This window comes from Desmodus rotundus, unplaced genomic scaffold (assembly GCF_022682495.2).
Source record: "Desmodus rotundus isolate HL8 unplaced genomic scaffold, HLdesRot8A.1 manual_scaffold_489, whole genome shotgun sequence".
Classification (NCBI taxonomy): Eukaryota; Metazoa; Chordata; class Mammalia; order Chiroptera; family Phyllostomidae; genus Desmodus; species Desmodus rotundus.
The window spans coordinates 1-12,196 of NW_026527576.1; the positions used below are offsets into that span (position 1 = coordinate 1).

A 12,196-nucleotide genomic window follows, 5' to 3' on the forward strand; every position below is an offset into this window, starting at 1 on the left:
TCCACAGGTTTAGTCGTTGATTGGTGGAAAAGTTTACGTCAGGGTGGAGGGCGGAGTCAAACTCGGGGAGTGGGTAATTTGTAACCGCCCTCAAATTCTGGATTGGGTATACGTCAGATTAGCTCCGTCTTTCATCAAGCCTCGTGACTTGACTGGTTAGAAGTAGGTGTTTGGGCGGTTCTGCAGGTGACTCCTCCTTTTCCTGTTCTTCGGTCATTGGTCCACCTTCTGACGGCACCAAACCGACGAGCCGGGACGTGCTGCGCGAGCCGTGGGGAGTAGTAGGGCACTGGGCGGCGCGCTGCTGTGGAAGGTACCTGTCCACCGCCAGTCACGTCGTCTCTGCCTTTCCGCCGCTAGCCTTAAGCCAAAGGCCGCCTGGATTCTTGTCACGCGCTTGTCAATACCGTCGTCTGGCGGGCAGCTAGGGAGGATCAGCTCCATGGAGTGGGGTGACCGGGACACGCGGTGTCCCTGGCGACCGCCAGACGCGCGGGGAGGAAACTGCGTCGCGTTTTCTTTTGGTTCAGTGGGAAAGTGTTGGTCTGTGGTATCTCCGTGCTAACAAAAAAACACCTTGCTCTTGTGTGCCGGCACTTTCTCACATATTAACTCATAGAGCAGTAAGCATTATTTTAGGAAAGTATTGCTATTAGCCCCATTTTACAGAGGGGTGGGGGGATCGATGCACAAACATTTAGTTTGCTAATCAGGATTTGGGCTTGACCTACCTCTAGTCTGTGCTGTTAGCCACTGCTCTATTTTGCCTCTAAGTTATGAAAGCTGTAGAGTGCCACTCTGATCTCTGTTTGCCTGGGTTATCCTTTTAATATAGACATCACAATGATACGTCCGGTGTGCTTTCCAATGTTTATATGGGTATAATCCCCTCTCACTTGGTTATGTGTAAATCAACTACCATGACAGTTTTTCCTAGGTGCCCAATTATAGTTGGTTAGTCTTAGCTCTTAAATCCAGCAGCAGGTGCTGCAGTGCATGATGGGAGGAATTCAGGGCCATGTTGATCATGGCCTTGGTCCACTCTGGGACTTTGTTTCCTCTTTGTTGTAAGTGAATTGGGAGAACCCTGACCAGGGTCCAGGATCACAATTATCTTCTGGAGCAGATTCAGAAGTTAACTCTCCACGCAGGAAAAATTCTCAAAGTTATCTCCAGTGACCATTTCCTGATTCCCTTCCTGTTATCTAACCCTCATTGCCTTCCCTAACACCTCCCCCATTTCCTAGTCTTTGAGTGCCAAAGTAGAAACATCAGCCAATACTGCCAATCAATCTCCAACTCAGCTAGGAACACAAAAGAATCGGAAGTATATTGAAAACTTTACTAGAAATATAGAGGAAAAAATGAAATGGCCTTGAAGGCTTCTCCTCCCTCTGGGATGGATGTACAGATAAACAGATGGAGCTCCTAGGTCTGATGGGGTGGCTCCCTAATCCACTTCCTCCTCTTCCAGGAGCAAGGCATCCAGCTCCTCCAGCCGCTGCTGCAGCAGGGGTCCCACATCTGGGCTGGGGGCCACGTTAGGAGTAAGGGTCCTGCCAGCTGAAGCCCGGACCCCACGAGATGGCCTCCGGGATCGAGGAAGGCTACTGTCCCGAAATTCCACAGCCCGCCGCAGCTTCCTTGAGCTGGTAAAAATCAGAGTCCCGTTGCGCTCCCGGGGTTCCTCGAAGATGGTCTCAAAGGTCCTGGATGAGGCAGGGAGGGGGGCTGGTTACCAGCATGCCCCCTGGTTCTAGCCTTCCCTCTTATCAACCCCAAACCTTTAAAGCTTCTCACCTCCTGGTTGTAGGTGACTGATAATTCTTATTGGTATAAATTTCTTCCAAGCTGAACTCCTTCTTGTTCAACCTGGGAGTAAAGAGCAGAGACCACTAAAAAACCTGGAGCCAGTGAGGTCTGGAGAAGTGATAAGCAAGGGCCTAGTCTGCATTTCAGTTTCTGGGACATGCCAGGTGCCAGGAGTACTGCCTGAGGCAGACAGATGGTTCTAAGCACAAACTACGTTCAGACAAAATTGGACTGGGCTCCCTGAGAGGAGACAAAGTCATACTTCAGAGAATGAACCTACATCTGTTTGGCCAGGGCAGCTCCATTCACAATAAGCATTCACCTGATTGGTCGAGGCAGCCCCATTGGTGTAAGGTTTAGTTGAGGACGGGCCACTGTCCTGCGTATTCTAAATCGAGAAACCTTTCCCATGGTCTGCAAAAATGGGGCAGAGGTTAAGAATGCAGCATGGGAATAGGCTCCCACTAATCTCCTCCCCTTCATCTGTATGCCTACCTTGGTCTCAGGGTCTGACAGCACTTGGTCCTGTGAGGCCTGTGGCTCCTTCCCCTTAGTTGAGCCCAACCTACAGAGAACGTGAAGGCTCAGGGTCAGACAACATTCACAGTGGTATCCCCAACTCCTGCCCACTGGATACTAGGGAAGGAGGCTAGGCCTGGACTGTGGCCAGGGATTTAAGGGTTTATTGAGAGCACTACCTGGGTTTTGCAGGCTCAGAGAAGGAGGAGGAAGTGGATGCGGTGGACGAACAAGATGTGATGAGGGGAGGAGAGCCTCCCACTCCTCCAAGAGGGAAGACCTCTTTCCGGAGACAGGGTCGAGGGGGTGGCGGTGGCGGGGCTCGAGCCATCTCTCCACTACCCACAGTATGCCGCCGAGGCCGTGGCCGGCTTGGGTGGTGTGAAGAAGGGGGCCAGCTGCAGGTATCTGAGCCAGGAGGCCCCAGGTCAGGGCAGGAGTGACTTCGGCCCAGAGGTGGCTTAGGGAGAGGTACTGGGGGATGGTGGTCTTGAGCTCGCCACTGGCGGATAGGAGGGCGGGGACTGACAGATGCAGTACCCTCAGCAGCCCTGGACTGCTCAGCCTCTGAGATGGCAATCTTCAACTCCAACTTCATGGGAGGTGATGGGGGTGGGGGCTGTGGGGCTTTGTTGGGTGTGAGGAAGATGTCAGCAAAGCTCTCCAGCTTGGAACGAACGGAACGGAAGAGGGGTGCCAAGCCCCAGGGACTGAGGCGGGGGCGTAAAAGGCTGGATGGCGGTGGGGTCGATGGGGCTTCCAGAACAGGATCTGGGGCTGAGGAAAGGAGAGGGTCACAGGTGGGCATTCCTTAGCTGCAGGTGGCTAAGCCCCACTTCAGTAGCTTCAGCCCCTCCCCAAACACTAAATTGCCCAGAGGAAGCCCATTCCTAAATAAAACTAAGCCCCAAATTTAGGAGTTGGACATCAGGCCTCTGAAGTTGAAATTCCGTCTTCACACACCAAGCTCTGCCCTGGGAGGGGGTTAATCCCCATCCTCACCTCTGCATCTCACACTTACAAGCTCAGCTAGGATTTTCCAGAGCTCTGAATCTCATCCCTCTATCTCAGTCCTTACCTGGTGATGAGTTCTCCAGAGGGTCTGTAGACGGGGCAGATGCCTGGAATGGGGCTTCCAGGTCCTTGGGCAGAGGCATTGTCTGGTGAACCATCATCATGGATTCAGCTCTGGGGTGAAGGGGCAAGATAAAGGCTGCGGAAGCTTCCAGATCCAGATCCCACCTGAGCCAGCACCTCCCCTGTCCCTTAGCCTACTGAGGGTGCTACATGGAACTACTGAACAAGAAAATTCTAATGCCCCTAGCTCTGGCTGCCTGGACAATGGTTGTTGTCTGGACATCTTGATAATTCCTTCCCCAGCCTTCTCACCTTCTTGCTGGGATGATGAAGTTGGGAGTCTCGTCCGTGAAGCCCTGGATATAAATAGGGGATGTTTGTGGATAGGTAGGGAAGCCCCCTATGGCCTCCTTAGCTTCCCACATCCAGACTCTCTATCTCCAGATACCTGCCTGGGTTCACACCAAAAACTTTTTCAGATAGGTCTCTGTTCAAGCAGTGTCTTCCTCCTAAAATGCTGTCCTCTTTGAGCAAAATCTACCCCAGACTCAACTCACCTACACTTGTCATCTACCCACACTAGAGTGCCTTCCCCCAGCTACACCGCTGATACCCTTACTAGAAGTCCCCATACCTCAGCTGGGGGTCTGGGTCCGGCAACATCTTCTAGCATCACCACCAGAGTGGGCTGGGGGGACCGGTCCACCTCTTGTGAAGGGCCTTCCTCTGGGCCAGGGGTTGTCCTTGACTGATGCTTCACGGTGGAAAAAGATTGGTGGATGCGGCTCAAGGGCTCTCGGCATAAGTGTAGTGGATAGGGAGGCCTAGAGAGGGAACACAAAAATCAGAGGGGCTCACAGCTGTGTCCCCAGCTTACCCCACATTCTGCCTTGCTCACCTGGCCTGTGACGACCACACAGCCTGTCGGGGTGGCGAGGCAGGCAGCTGGTTGTGGACAGAATCCCAACGGTTGCTGCGGTGCAGTGGAGTAGATGTCTCTTCTTGGGGCACCCGGGGGACCTAGGAGAAGTATTAACAACAAGGTGATGGGATGAGGTTAGAGTGAACAGGGCTTCCCTGTGCTTAAGTGTGCCCTATGCCACAAAAATGACAGAGGTTGTGGCTTGAATTCCCTCAAGACCTCCAAAGAGGTGAGTCATCCTGAATTGGGGGCCACATAGTGTTCTAAGCTGCTGGTGTGGGACCTGGGGTAATCTCACCCAGGCTCTTTGAAGAAATGAATAAAAGAGGGTGACTTTGGGTTAGTTACTGCCCTGTTTGGGGCCTCAGTTTTTCTCTGTGCAATGGAACCAGTGATGTCAGTTTGCGTCTTAAGGATTGCCTAAAAGTTGGGCTGGGAAGAAAGCAGAAGGGTTTCTTGTACTTAAAGAATTGTAGGGATGTGGTTCCAGTCCAGCATTGTTGCCTGTGGTGAATGGGCACTAGAGACCCTGCCCAATCTGAGGTTGAAGTTAGAGAGCCAAGCAGAACTCTAGTATTAGAGAGGCTGCCCCAGCGATGTGTGAGAGAATGAGGTGTTTGGACCTCAATTATCCTCACTAGTGATCTGGCCTGATTGGTACTGAGAAGGGACCTGCGAGAGAAGAGAGCCTCTTTAGTTCAGGGGGCTCACCATACGGGCAGCCATGACATCTTCCAGTACCACGGCCAGGACCCGCCGAGAGGCCTTTTCCAATGGTGAAGGGGCTACCGGGGGCTGCAGCCTCGCCCGTTTCGGGCTTCTGGCTCCCCATAATGCTCGACTCAGCGGCTGGCGGCACAGACGTGGCTGGCCAGGCGGGCTGCAGGATGAAAGAAGCAGAGGACGGTCGCCTGAGCCTGTCATTGGCTTTGTGATTTCCCCTGTACAGTCGCCAGGCTCCCCGCTTCCCGAGCTCAACACAGGCTGGCAGGGTGCGCTCTCACCTGGATTCCCCGGGCAAGTCCATTGGGGAAGCGGCGGCTCCGGGGAGTCCCTGGGGGATCCCAGGCTGCAGCCTGGGGTGGGAGGTGGGGAGTGGGGGAGTGGGGAGTGAGGGCCAGCCCTTTCCCTGGGGCTCCGCCCTTCATGGTAGCCCGCGGCTCCCGGTAGCCCAAGGGCCTGAGAACTGGGGTGAAAAGGGCGCCCCCGGTCGGCCGTCCCGAGCGGGCCTTTTCTCACTGCCGCCGCGGCCGCCGCGATCAAAGGATCACTTGCGCCAGACTTGGCACTTGCCGCGAGAACCTGGATTGCAGCGGCCCCAGTTCTCCCACGGCCCGAGCCTCCTGGGGCCTTTGTCCCTGTAGATTCCGCCCTGAGAAGCCCCCCGGGATCAGCTGGGATCCCCGTCCTGGGAGGCTGTTTCCGCCCGATCCCGCTGCGATCCCCATCCACTCCCAGCGAGGGACCGAGGACTCCGAAGCAATACACTCACACACCGACGCTTCTCCCTCCCACCAGATCCCCTAAACTGGATCCAAGCGGAAAGAATCCTACAGTGCGTTTCCTCCAATCAGACGCCGCGGGAGGATCCTTCTCTCCCTGTAAGCTTCGACTCTGCAAAGCTTCACTCAAGGGCGGCCCGAGCTTGAGCATCACAAACTCAGTCAGGATCCCGGGGGATCCACTGTCCAGCAGATACCCCTCCACTCCAGTCCCGGGAGGCCCCGCCCACAGACCCCCTCCCTCCACCCTCTCCTTATCCCCGCCCAGCGCTCTCCCCAGTCCAGGTCCAGATGGCTCAAATGATTCCTTCCTTCCCTCCATCCTCCCGCCCTTTCTCCAGCCGCTCGGTGCCCTCCCCCCGCGCACTGCTTACCGCCGCCTCCCGCCGATTTCGGGTCTTCGACGGCTCCCACCCGCGGCTCCTTTAAAATCAGCCTTACCCTGCACTGCCCAACCGTGGAAGGCCTTCTTCGCGGAGCCTCCAGGAAGTGCCCAATCGCCGGTCCGCGTCTTCCTGGGTGGTGAGAAAATAAGTGAAGCCACCTGGCAGCCATCATCCTTAGGGGCATGCAGCCAAATTGGGCAGCACTGCCATTGTGGTTGAGGGCAGATGTCGCTGCCCTCAAGGAACCAAAGTGAAGCGGCTGGCGTCACCTTCGGATGGCTAGTCAGTGGCGGAAGACTACGTCAAGTTTATTGATATAGTGAGACAACAGTAGTGAAGCTAGAGTGCCGCCACGTTTTTTAAGGGCATCTTCCGGTTCTTTGGGGGGGGGGGGGGTTTGTTTTTTTTTAAGCCAATCAATGTGAACTGAGTGCTAACGATACGTGAAATTCCCAATTTCCTAGAGAGGCCCCATCGAGGCGGGTTTCGGTACCACCCTGGGTACCTCAGCTGGGTTCCCACCTCGCAGGCAAGACTTTGGTAGTGGGTGGCGAGGGCCAGAAACTAGGGTAGGTACCCCTTCCGGCTCCGTTGCTCGAGCAGTGTCCTGGGCTGAGCCAAAGAGGGGAAGAGACTGGGGGCGTAGAGCTTCAATTTACCCGAGTGTTGTGCACCTCTTCCAGGAGAAGTAGGGGTTTCTGGGTACCTTGCAGACGTCTCAGTAGAGGAACGTCATTGCAGGAGACCAATAACCAATTTGGCGTGCTCGGTAGGGTGCAGCCTCTTTCCTTTCAGTTCCAGTCCCCCATGAGCCCTCTTTCTGGTGGGGCATGGGTGATGGGACGGTAAATAGTCCTAGTAGTAAGGGATCAGAAATGCAATCCCACTGCCTTGAGAGGCTGCATTATGGAACCTTTATCAGCAGCCAGGCTGTTGGTGGGAAGTGGGTAAGTCCTGCCTTTTTCCATTGTGAAGGCGCTCTCCCTGCCTAACCAAAGCCTGTCCCTCCACTAATTCTCTTTCCCTGATCCAAACCAGTACATATTTTCTTTTCTTTTTTTCTTCCTTTTAGAGGGAGAGAGGAGAGAAAGAGAAATCATGTATTGTTTTGTTGTTGTATTTGTTGTTGTTGTTGTTGCTATTACTCCACTTAGTTATGCATTCATTGGTTGCTTCTTGTGTACGCCCTACCCAGAGATAGAACCGGCAATCTTGGCTGTCTGGACAATGCTCTAACCAACTGAGCAGCCCAGCCAGGGCCAGTACATGTCTTCTTGATATGAGAGCCTGAAGCCTATAATTCTTGGCCTGAGATGAAGGTGCATATCCAGCCCAGCATACTTCTTTCTTAGGGAATTAAATAATAAAAGTAATGACAGAAAAGATTTGGAAAGAGCAGATTCAGTAAGAGTTGATGTGGAAAGTGAAAACTCCCCAACTTCATAATTAAGGACTCGTCCAGATAGCCCTCAGCTCTCCCAGGACTACAGCAACTCTGTAATGGTCTGCCGGGTCCATGATGAGGCCTCTGGTGGAAGTAGGCAGCATCTCTTTCAGCTACAGGTATTCTCACCCTCTGGATCAGGACTGGCTACATAGTGCCTGAGGATGTTCCTTCGGGGTATGGTGGTGTTTGGAGATCCTTCTCAACCTTCATGAGTTAAGAGGTTCCCCTGTAGGCTCTCATTAGTTGCTTACACATACAGGTGCTTCCTAGGCCCAAGAAAAGCTGCCTGATCTGAGTTTTAATTCACTAGGTGTTTTGAAGAACTCAACACCAAGGGCAAAGGAAGTAGTCTTAAAGAAAGGGCCTGAAACTGAGAAATAAGGTAGGGAGGGCCCAGCCCTATAATCCTAACCTGGGCACTAGAGTTCATTAAATTGAAGTCTAAAGTAGAGCCTGGTGTCTTGGCCCCCAAACCATGCTAGCAACTGTGAGCATTCATAGCTTCAAGGTCTTACATCTGCCCTCTTTGTGACTACCATTCCACAAATAACCCCTACCTTACCCACCACCTGTGTACACACGCTAGGGTGCGGCCAGAGGCCCCACACAGCCTCTAGTAAGGCAGGTAATGTGCCTGGAGATTGGCTGTTAGGGCACATCAGTGTATCATTCTAAAAGAAACCCTGGGCCCTTTTAGATTCTGGGTCTCCCTGAGACCCTGGCTTCAGTAAACTGTTCCCTGGCTTCAGTAAAATGAGAACAATAAATCCTGCCATGCCTATATCAAAATAGACTTGGAAAATCAAGATGAGTGAGAAATCACATCTGAATGTGCCTGATAAATAAGTCTCAGGCTACATGTAAAAAGATGATGATAAAAACTGCCGCTTCTTCCTCTTGGAGAGTTGTATGCCTTCTGGTCCCCAAGCCAGCTGCTCTGCTCATTACCTTTCTCTGGAAGCCTGTAGCCTGAGCTCCAGATTAGCCAGGTAGGTTGGGTTAGGATGTGGCTTTAGGGCATTGAGATGAGTTTGGGTTGTTGCTGTGGTTTGCATCAACCATTCAACAAAATTTGTGGCTCCTATATGCTATGTCCTGTAGATAGGCAGGTGCCCTAAGAGTTTGGAGTTTCCATCCCTATATGCAAAAGTGCTACCCAGACTAGGAGGCCCAGTTGGCTGGAGCATCATCCTATGTACCAAAATTTTGCGGGTACTATCCCTGGTCAGGGCACATACCCAGGTTTCAGGTTCAGTCCCTGGTCGGGGTGCATATGGGAGGCAACTAATCGATGTTTCTCACTCACATTGGTTTTTTTCTCTAAAATTAATAAAAACATATCCTTATCCTTGGGGGGTATTAAACACAAACACATATACATACATGTATATGTACATATGTATATTTAGGGTTTTTTAAGGATTTTATTTATTTTCAGAGAGAGGGTAGTGAGGGAGAAGCAGAGGGAGAGAAACTTCAATGTGTGGTTGTCTCTTGTGTGCTCCCAAAAGGTGACCTGGCCCACAACCCAGGTGTGTGCCGAACTGGCAACCCCTTGGTTCTCAGGCCAACACTGAATCCACTGAGCTCCACCAGCCAGGGCGAAGTATCTTCATTTTTTAAATTCTTTTTTCTTCCCACTGTCTGGTTGGGTGTTTTCTGCTACCTTGTCTTCCAGATCGCTGATTTGATCCTGATCCTGTCCTTCATCTAATCATATGTTCTTTCCTTCTAGTATATTCTTCTTCTTCTTCTTCTTCTTCTTTTTTTTTTTTTTTTACTTCTAACTGGTTCTTTTTTATGGTTTCCATGTCCTTTTTTGTGTGTGTTTTCTATCTCTTTGTTGAAGTTCTCACTGAGTTCATCTATTCTTCCTCTAAGTTCATTTAACATTCTTTAACCAGTGTTTTGAAATCTGCTTCTGCTAGATTGCTTGTTTCCCTTTTGTTTAGTTCTTTTTCTGGAATTTTGTCCTGTTACTTTAATTTGGGACATGTTTCTTTGTCTTATTTTGGCTACATCTTTGTGTTTGTTTCTATGTATTAGGTAGATCTGCCACATCTCCCAATCTTGGCAGGGTGGTCTTATACAGGTGTCCTGTAGGGCACAGGGGAACAGTCTCCCCTGGTCACCTGAGCTGGTGTTCCAGAGGTGTCCCTGTGTGGGTTGTGTGCGCCCTCCTGTTGTAATTGAACCTTGATTGCTGTTGGCACATCAGTGGATGGGGTCGACCCTCAGACCAACTGACTGTTGGGACTAGCCATGACCACAGCAGACAAACTGCTGTGTAGGTGCTGACCCAACAGGGTGGGATTTGCTTCAGTGGGCTCTGGTGCCTTTCAAGATCACACTTTGAGTATGCCATTTATGGAGCTAATCTGGAGGTGCTCTGTTATGGCTTGAAGGTGGCTACCAGGCATGTTGGTTCTGAGGCCCACTGGGAGGGACTCCATTGCAGGCCAAGGTCAGCTGCTCCTTGTGCCCACCCTGGGCCACCTAGTAGGACCTACAAAACTATCTGCTGTTGGTAGCTGACTGTGTTGGGCCCAGAGGCATGTAGGAGAGGCCATGCTGCAAACCAAGGCCAGCTGACACCAGTGCCAGGCCTGGGGGCTGCACAGTAAGAGGCACAGGGCACGTCAAGGCCTGCTGCCGCTTTCCTGGGTCCTGTGGATCTTTGAGAGTTTTTAGTAAATTCCAGCACAAGCCAAGGCCAGCTGCCTGTGTGGAACAGCTGCTGAAAGATCCTTAGATAGTGTGTGAGTTGGGTGTGGCAGGTCACAGGGAGACACCAGGGTTGGGTAAGTGGTACTTACCATGTTAATACAGATTCAGATTTGGTGCTTGCCTGCACCTGTACACGCAAGCTGTGTGGGAGGAGGACTCTACACAGGAACAATGGTAGCTGCCCTTTCAGTCCTAGCCCTGAAGCCACACAATTCAGTTCTTCCCATATGTCTCTCATGCCGTTCAAGCTGCTGAGGGACTGTTTTTCATTGAATAGGACTGCCTGGTGGAAGAAAATGGCAGAGTGTTTTAATGAGGAGGTTAGCAGGATTTGGAGAGAATTGTCTTAGTGGAATAGAGTCAGAAGCATTGTTGGAATGTGTTTGCGTGAGCAGGAGCACACATTTGTGTCCTAGCTGGAGCAGGTGATGAAAAAAACAGATATACTCTAGTAGCCAGTGACAGAAAAGCAACGAAGCACACCTGGAACAGTTAAGTCAAGGCAGAGAGAAGGAATCAAAGGAGAGAAGGAGAAGGAGTGAGGATGCAGGAGAAATGAGAGAGCAATTATATACTCCACTGCATTCTCCAGCCCTGGAGAGTCTTGGAAAGGACAAAGTATCAATCATCCTTCTTCCATCTTGAGAAGGAAGTTTGTTGAAGGAATGAAGGGAGCAATGCTTTTTTTTAAAATTGATTTTTTAAATGAGATTTTATTTTTTAACTGATTTTTCTTTTTTTTTTAGAGAGAGAGAGAAAACTAGAGAGTTCTGTTGTTCCACTTATTTATGCATTCATTGTTGAATCTTGTATGTACCCTGACCAGGGATTGAACACACAGTCTAGGTGTCTTGGGACAATGTTATAACCTGCTGAGCTACCTGGCGAGGGCAAGGAGCAGAGTTTTAACAAATAAACTGGGAGAAAACCATGAAGTGGAATCTGGGACCTAACCCTTGGTTTCCCTGGACTAATTTCAAGCGAGTGGTTTACTAGGTTGAAATCTGTAAGAATTTTCTTAGACCGTGTCATTCCTTTAGAACACAGTAGACCACAGAAGTTTCTGGAAAGGACCCTCCTGAGACAAAACCCCTGTTTACTTTCAAGTGGATGAACTAAAGCAAAACCTGAAAAATAAAAAAATAAAACAAAACCCTATTCTTATCCCCAGGTTCTCCTCTTTCAAATCTTAAAACTGTATACTTCCTTTGCTCATGAATACTTAGTACCTCTGTGGTGAAGATCAAAATGCTAGTTCAATTCTCAGGGAAACATGTATGAATGCCTACCATATACTACATGTATTTGTTTCCTAGGGCTGCCATACAAAGCACAACAAACTGGATGACTTAAAACCACAGGAATTTATTCTCTTAAAGTTCTGAAAGCTGGAAGTGCAACATCAAGTTGTCAGCAGAGCCATGTTCCCTCTGAACCCTGAATAGAGTCCTTTCCTCTTGCTAGCTTCTGGTGGTAGCCAACAGTCCTCGGCATTCCTTGGCTGCATCATTCTGATCCTGCCTCTGTAGTCACGGTGTCTCCTTATGTCTGTCTTTGTGTGTCTGCTTTCCTTTCTTACAAGGACACCAGTCATATTAGATTAGGGCCCACTCCAATCAAGTGTGGTCTTGTCTTAATTTGAGTACGTCTATATACAAAGATTCTATTTCCAAAAAGGTCACGTCCGAAAGTATTAGGGATTAGGACTTGAACATATCTTTATAGAGATACAAGTCAACCCCTAACAGTGCTATTTAAGTTACAACAACTTTGCAAGGTAGAAACTATAATTAAACTGAGGCTC

General features: G+C 50.5%; 1 protein-coding gene and 1 long non-coding RNA gene across 4 annotated transcripts; one reads left to right on the forward strand and one right to left on the reverse strand.

Annotated features, from left to right (window-relative positions):
• The first annotated feature begins 6 nt into the window (after nucleotides 1-6).
• Nucleotides 7-6,285, forward strand: LOC123479730 (uncharacterized). The gene is made up of 4 exons (XR_006655451.3): nucleotides 7-313; nucleotides 1,475-1,652; nucleotides 5,849-5,931; nucleotides 6,174-6,285. It is a non-coding gene; the product is annotated as an uncharacterized lncRNA (long non-coding RNA).
• Nucleotides 1,325-6,340, reverse strand: PRR14 (proline rich 14). Of its 3 annotated transcripts, none has more exons than XM_024560566.4 (12): nucleotides 6,207-6,340; nucleotides 5,335-5,406; nucleotides 5,042-5,210; nucleotides 4,307-4,428; nucleotides 4,043-4,232; nucleotides 3,721-3,764; nucleotides 3,410-3,519; nucleotides 2,511-3,108; nucleotides 2,308-2,377; nucleotides 2,135-2,226; nucleotides 1,801-1,872; nucleotides 1,325-1,709 (listed from the first exon to the last, which is right to left on the reverse strand). In XM_024560566.4, exons 2-12 carry the CDS (start codon nucleotides 5,355-5,357, stop codon nucleotides 1,451-1,453), a joined length of 1,749 nt encoding a protein of 582 aa, XP_024416334.1. In that variant the 5' UTR covers nucleotides 5,358-5,406; nucleotides 6,207-6,340; the 3' UTR covers nucleotides 1,325-1,450. The 3 variants fall into 3 exon arrangements, with proteins under 3 accessions (XP_024416334.1, XP_024416333.1, XP_045051358.1); XM_024560565.3 differs by lacking the exon at nucleotides 6,207-6,340 and adding an exon at nucleotides 5,885-6,022; XM_045195423.3 differs by having other exon boundaries at nucleotides 1,602-1,731.
• Nucleotides 6,341-12,196: the final 5,856 nt, after the last annotated feature.

What these genes read in the sequence shown, in the direction of transcription:
- PRR14 (XM_024560566.4), bottom strand. Translation starts at nt 5,357, where the DNA reads ATGGACTTGCCCGGGGAATCCAG. An exon ending in TTCATCATCCCAGCAAGAAG is followed by an intron (nt 3,520 to 3,720) that starts GTGAGAAGGCTG and finishes CCTTCACCCCAG; the next exon opens with AGCTGAATCCATGATGATGG. An exon ending in TGTCAGACCCTGAGACCAAG is followed by an intron (nt 2,227 to 2,307) that starts GTAGGCATACAG and finishes CCATTTTTGCAG; the next exon opens with ACCATGGGAAAGGTTTCTCG.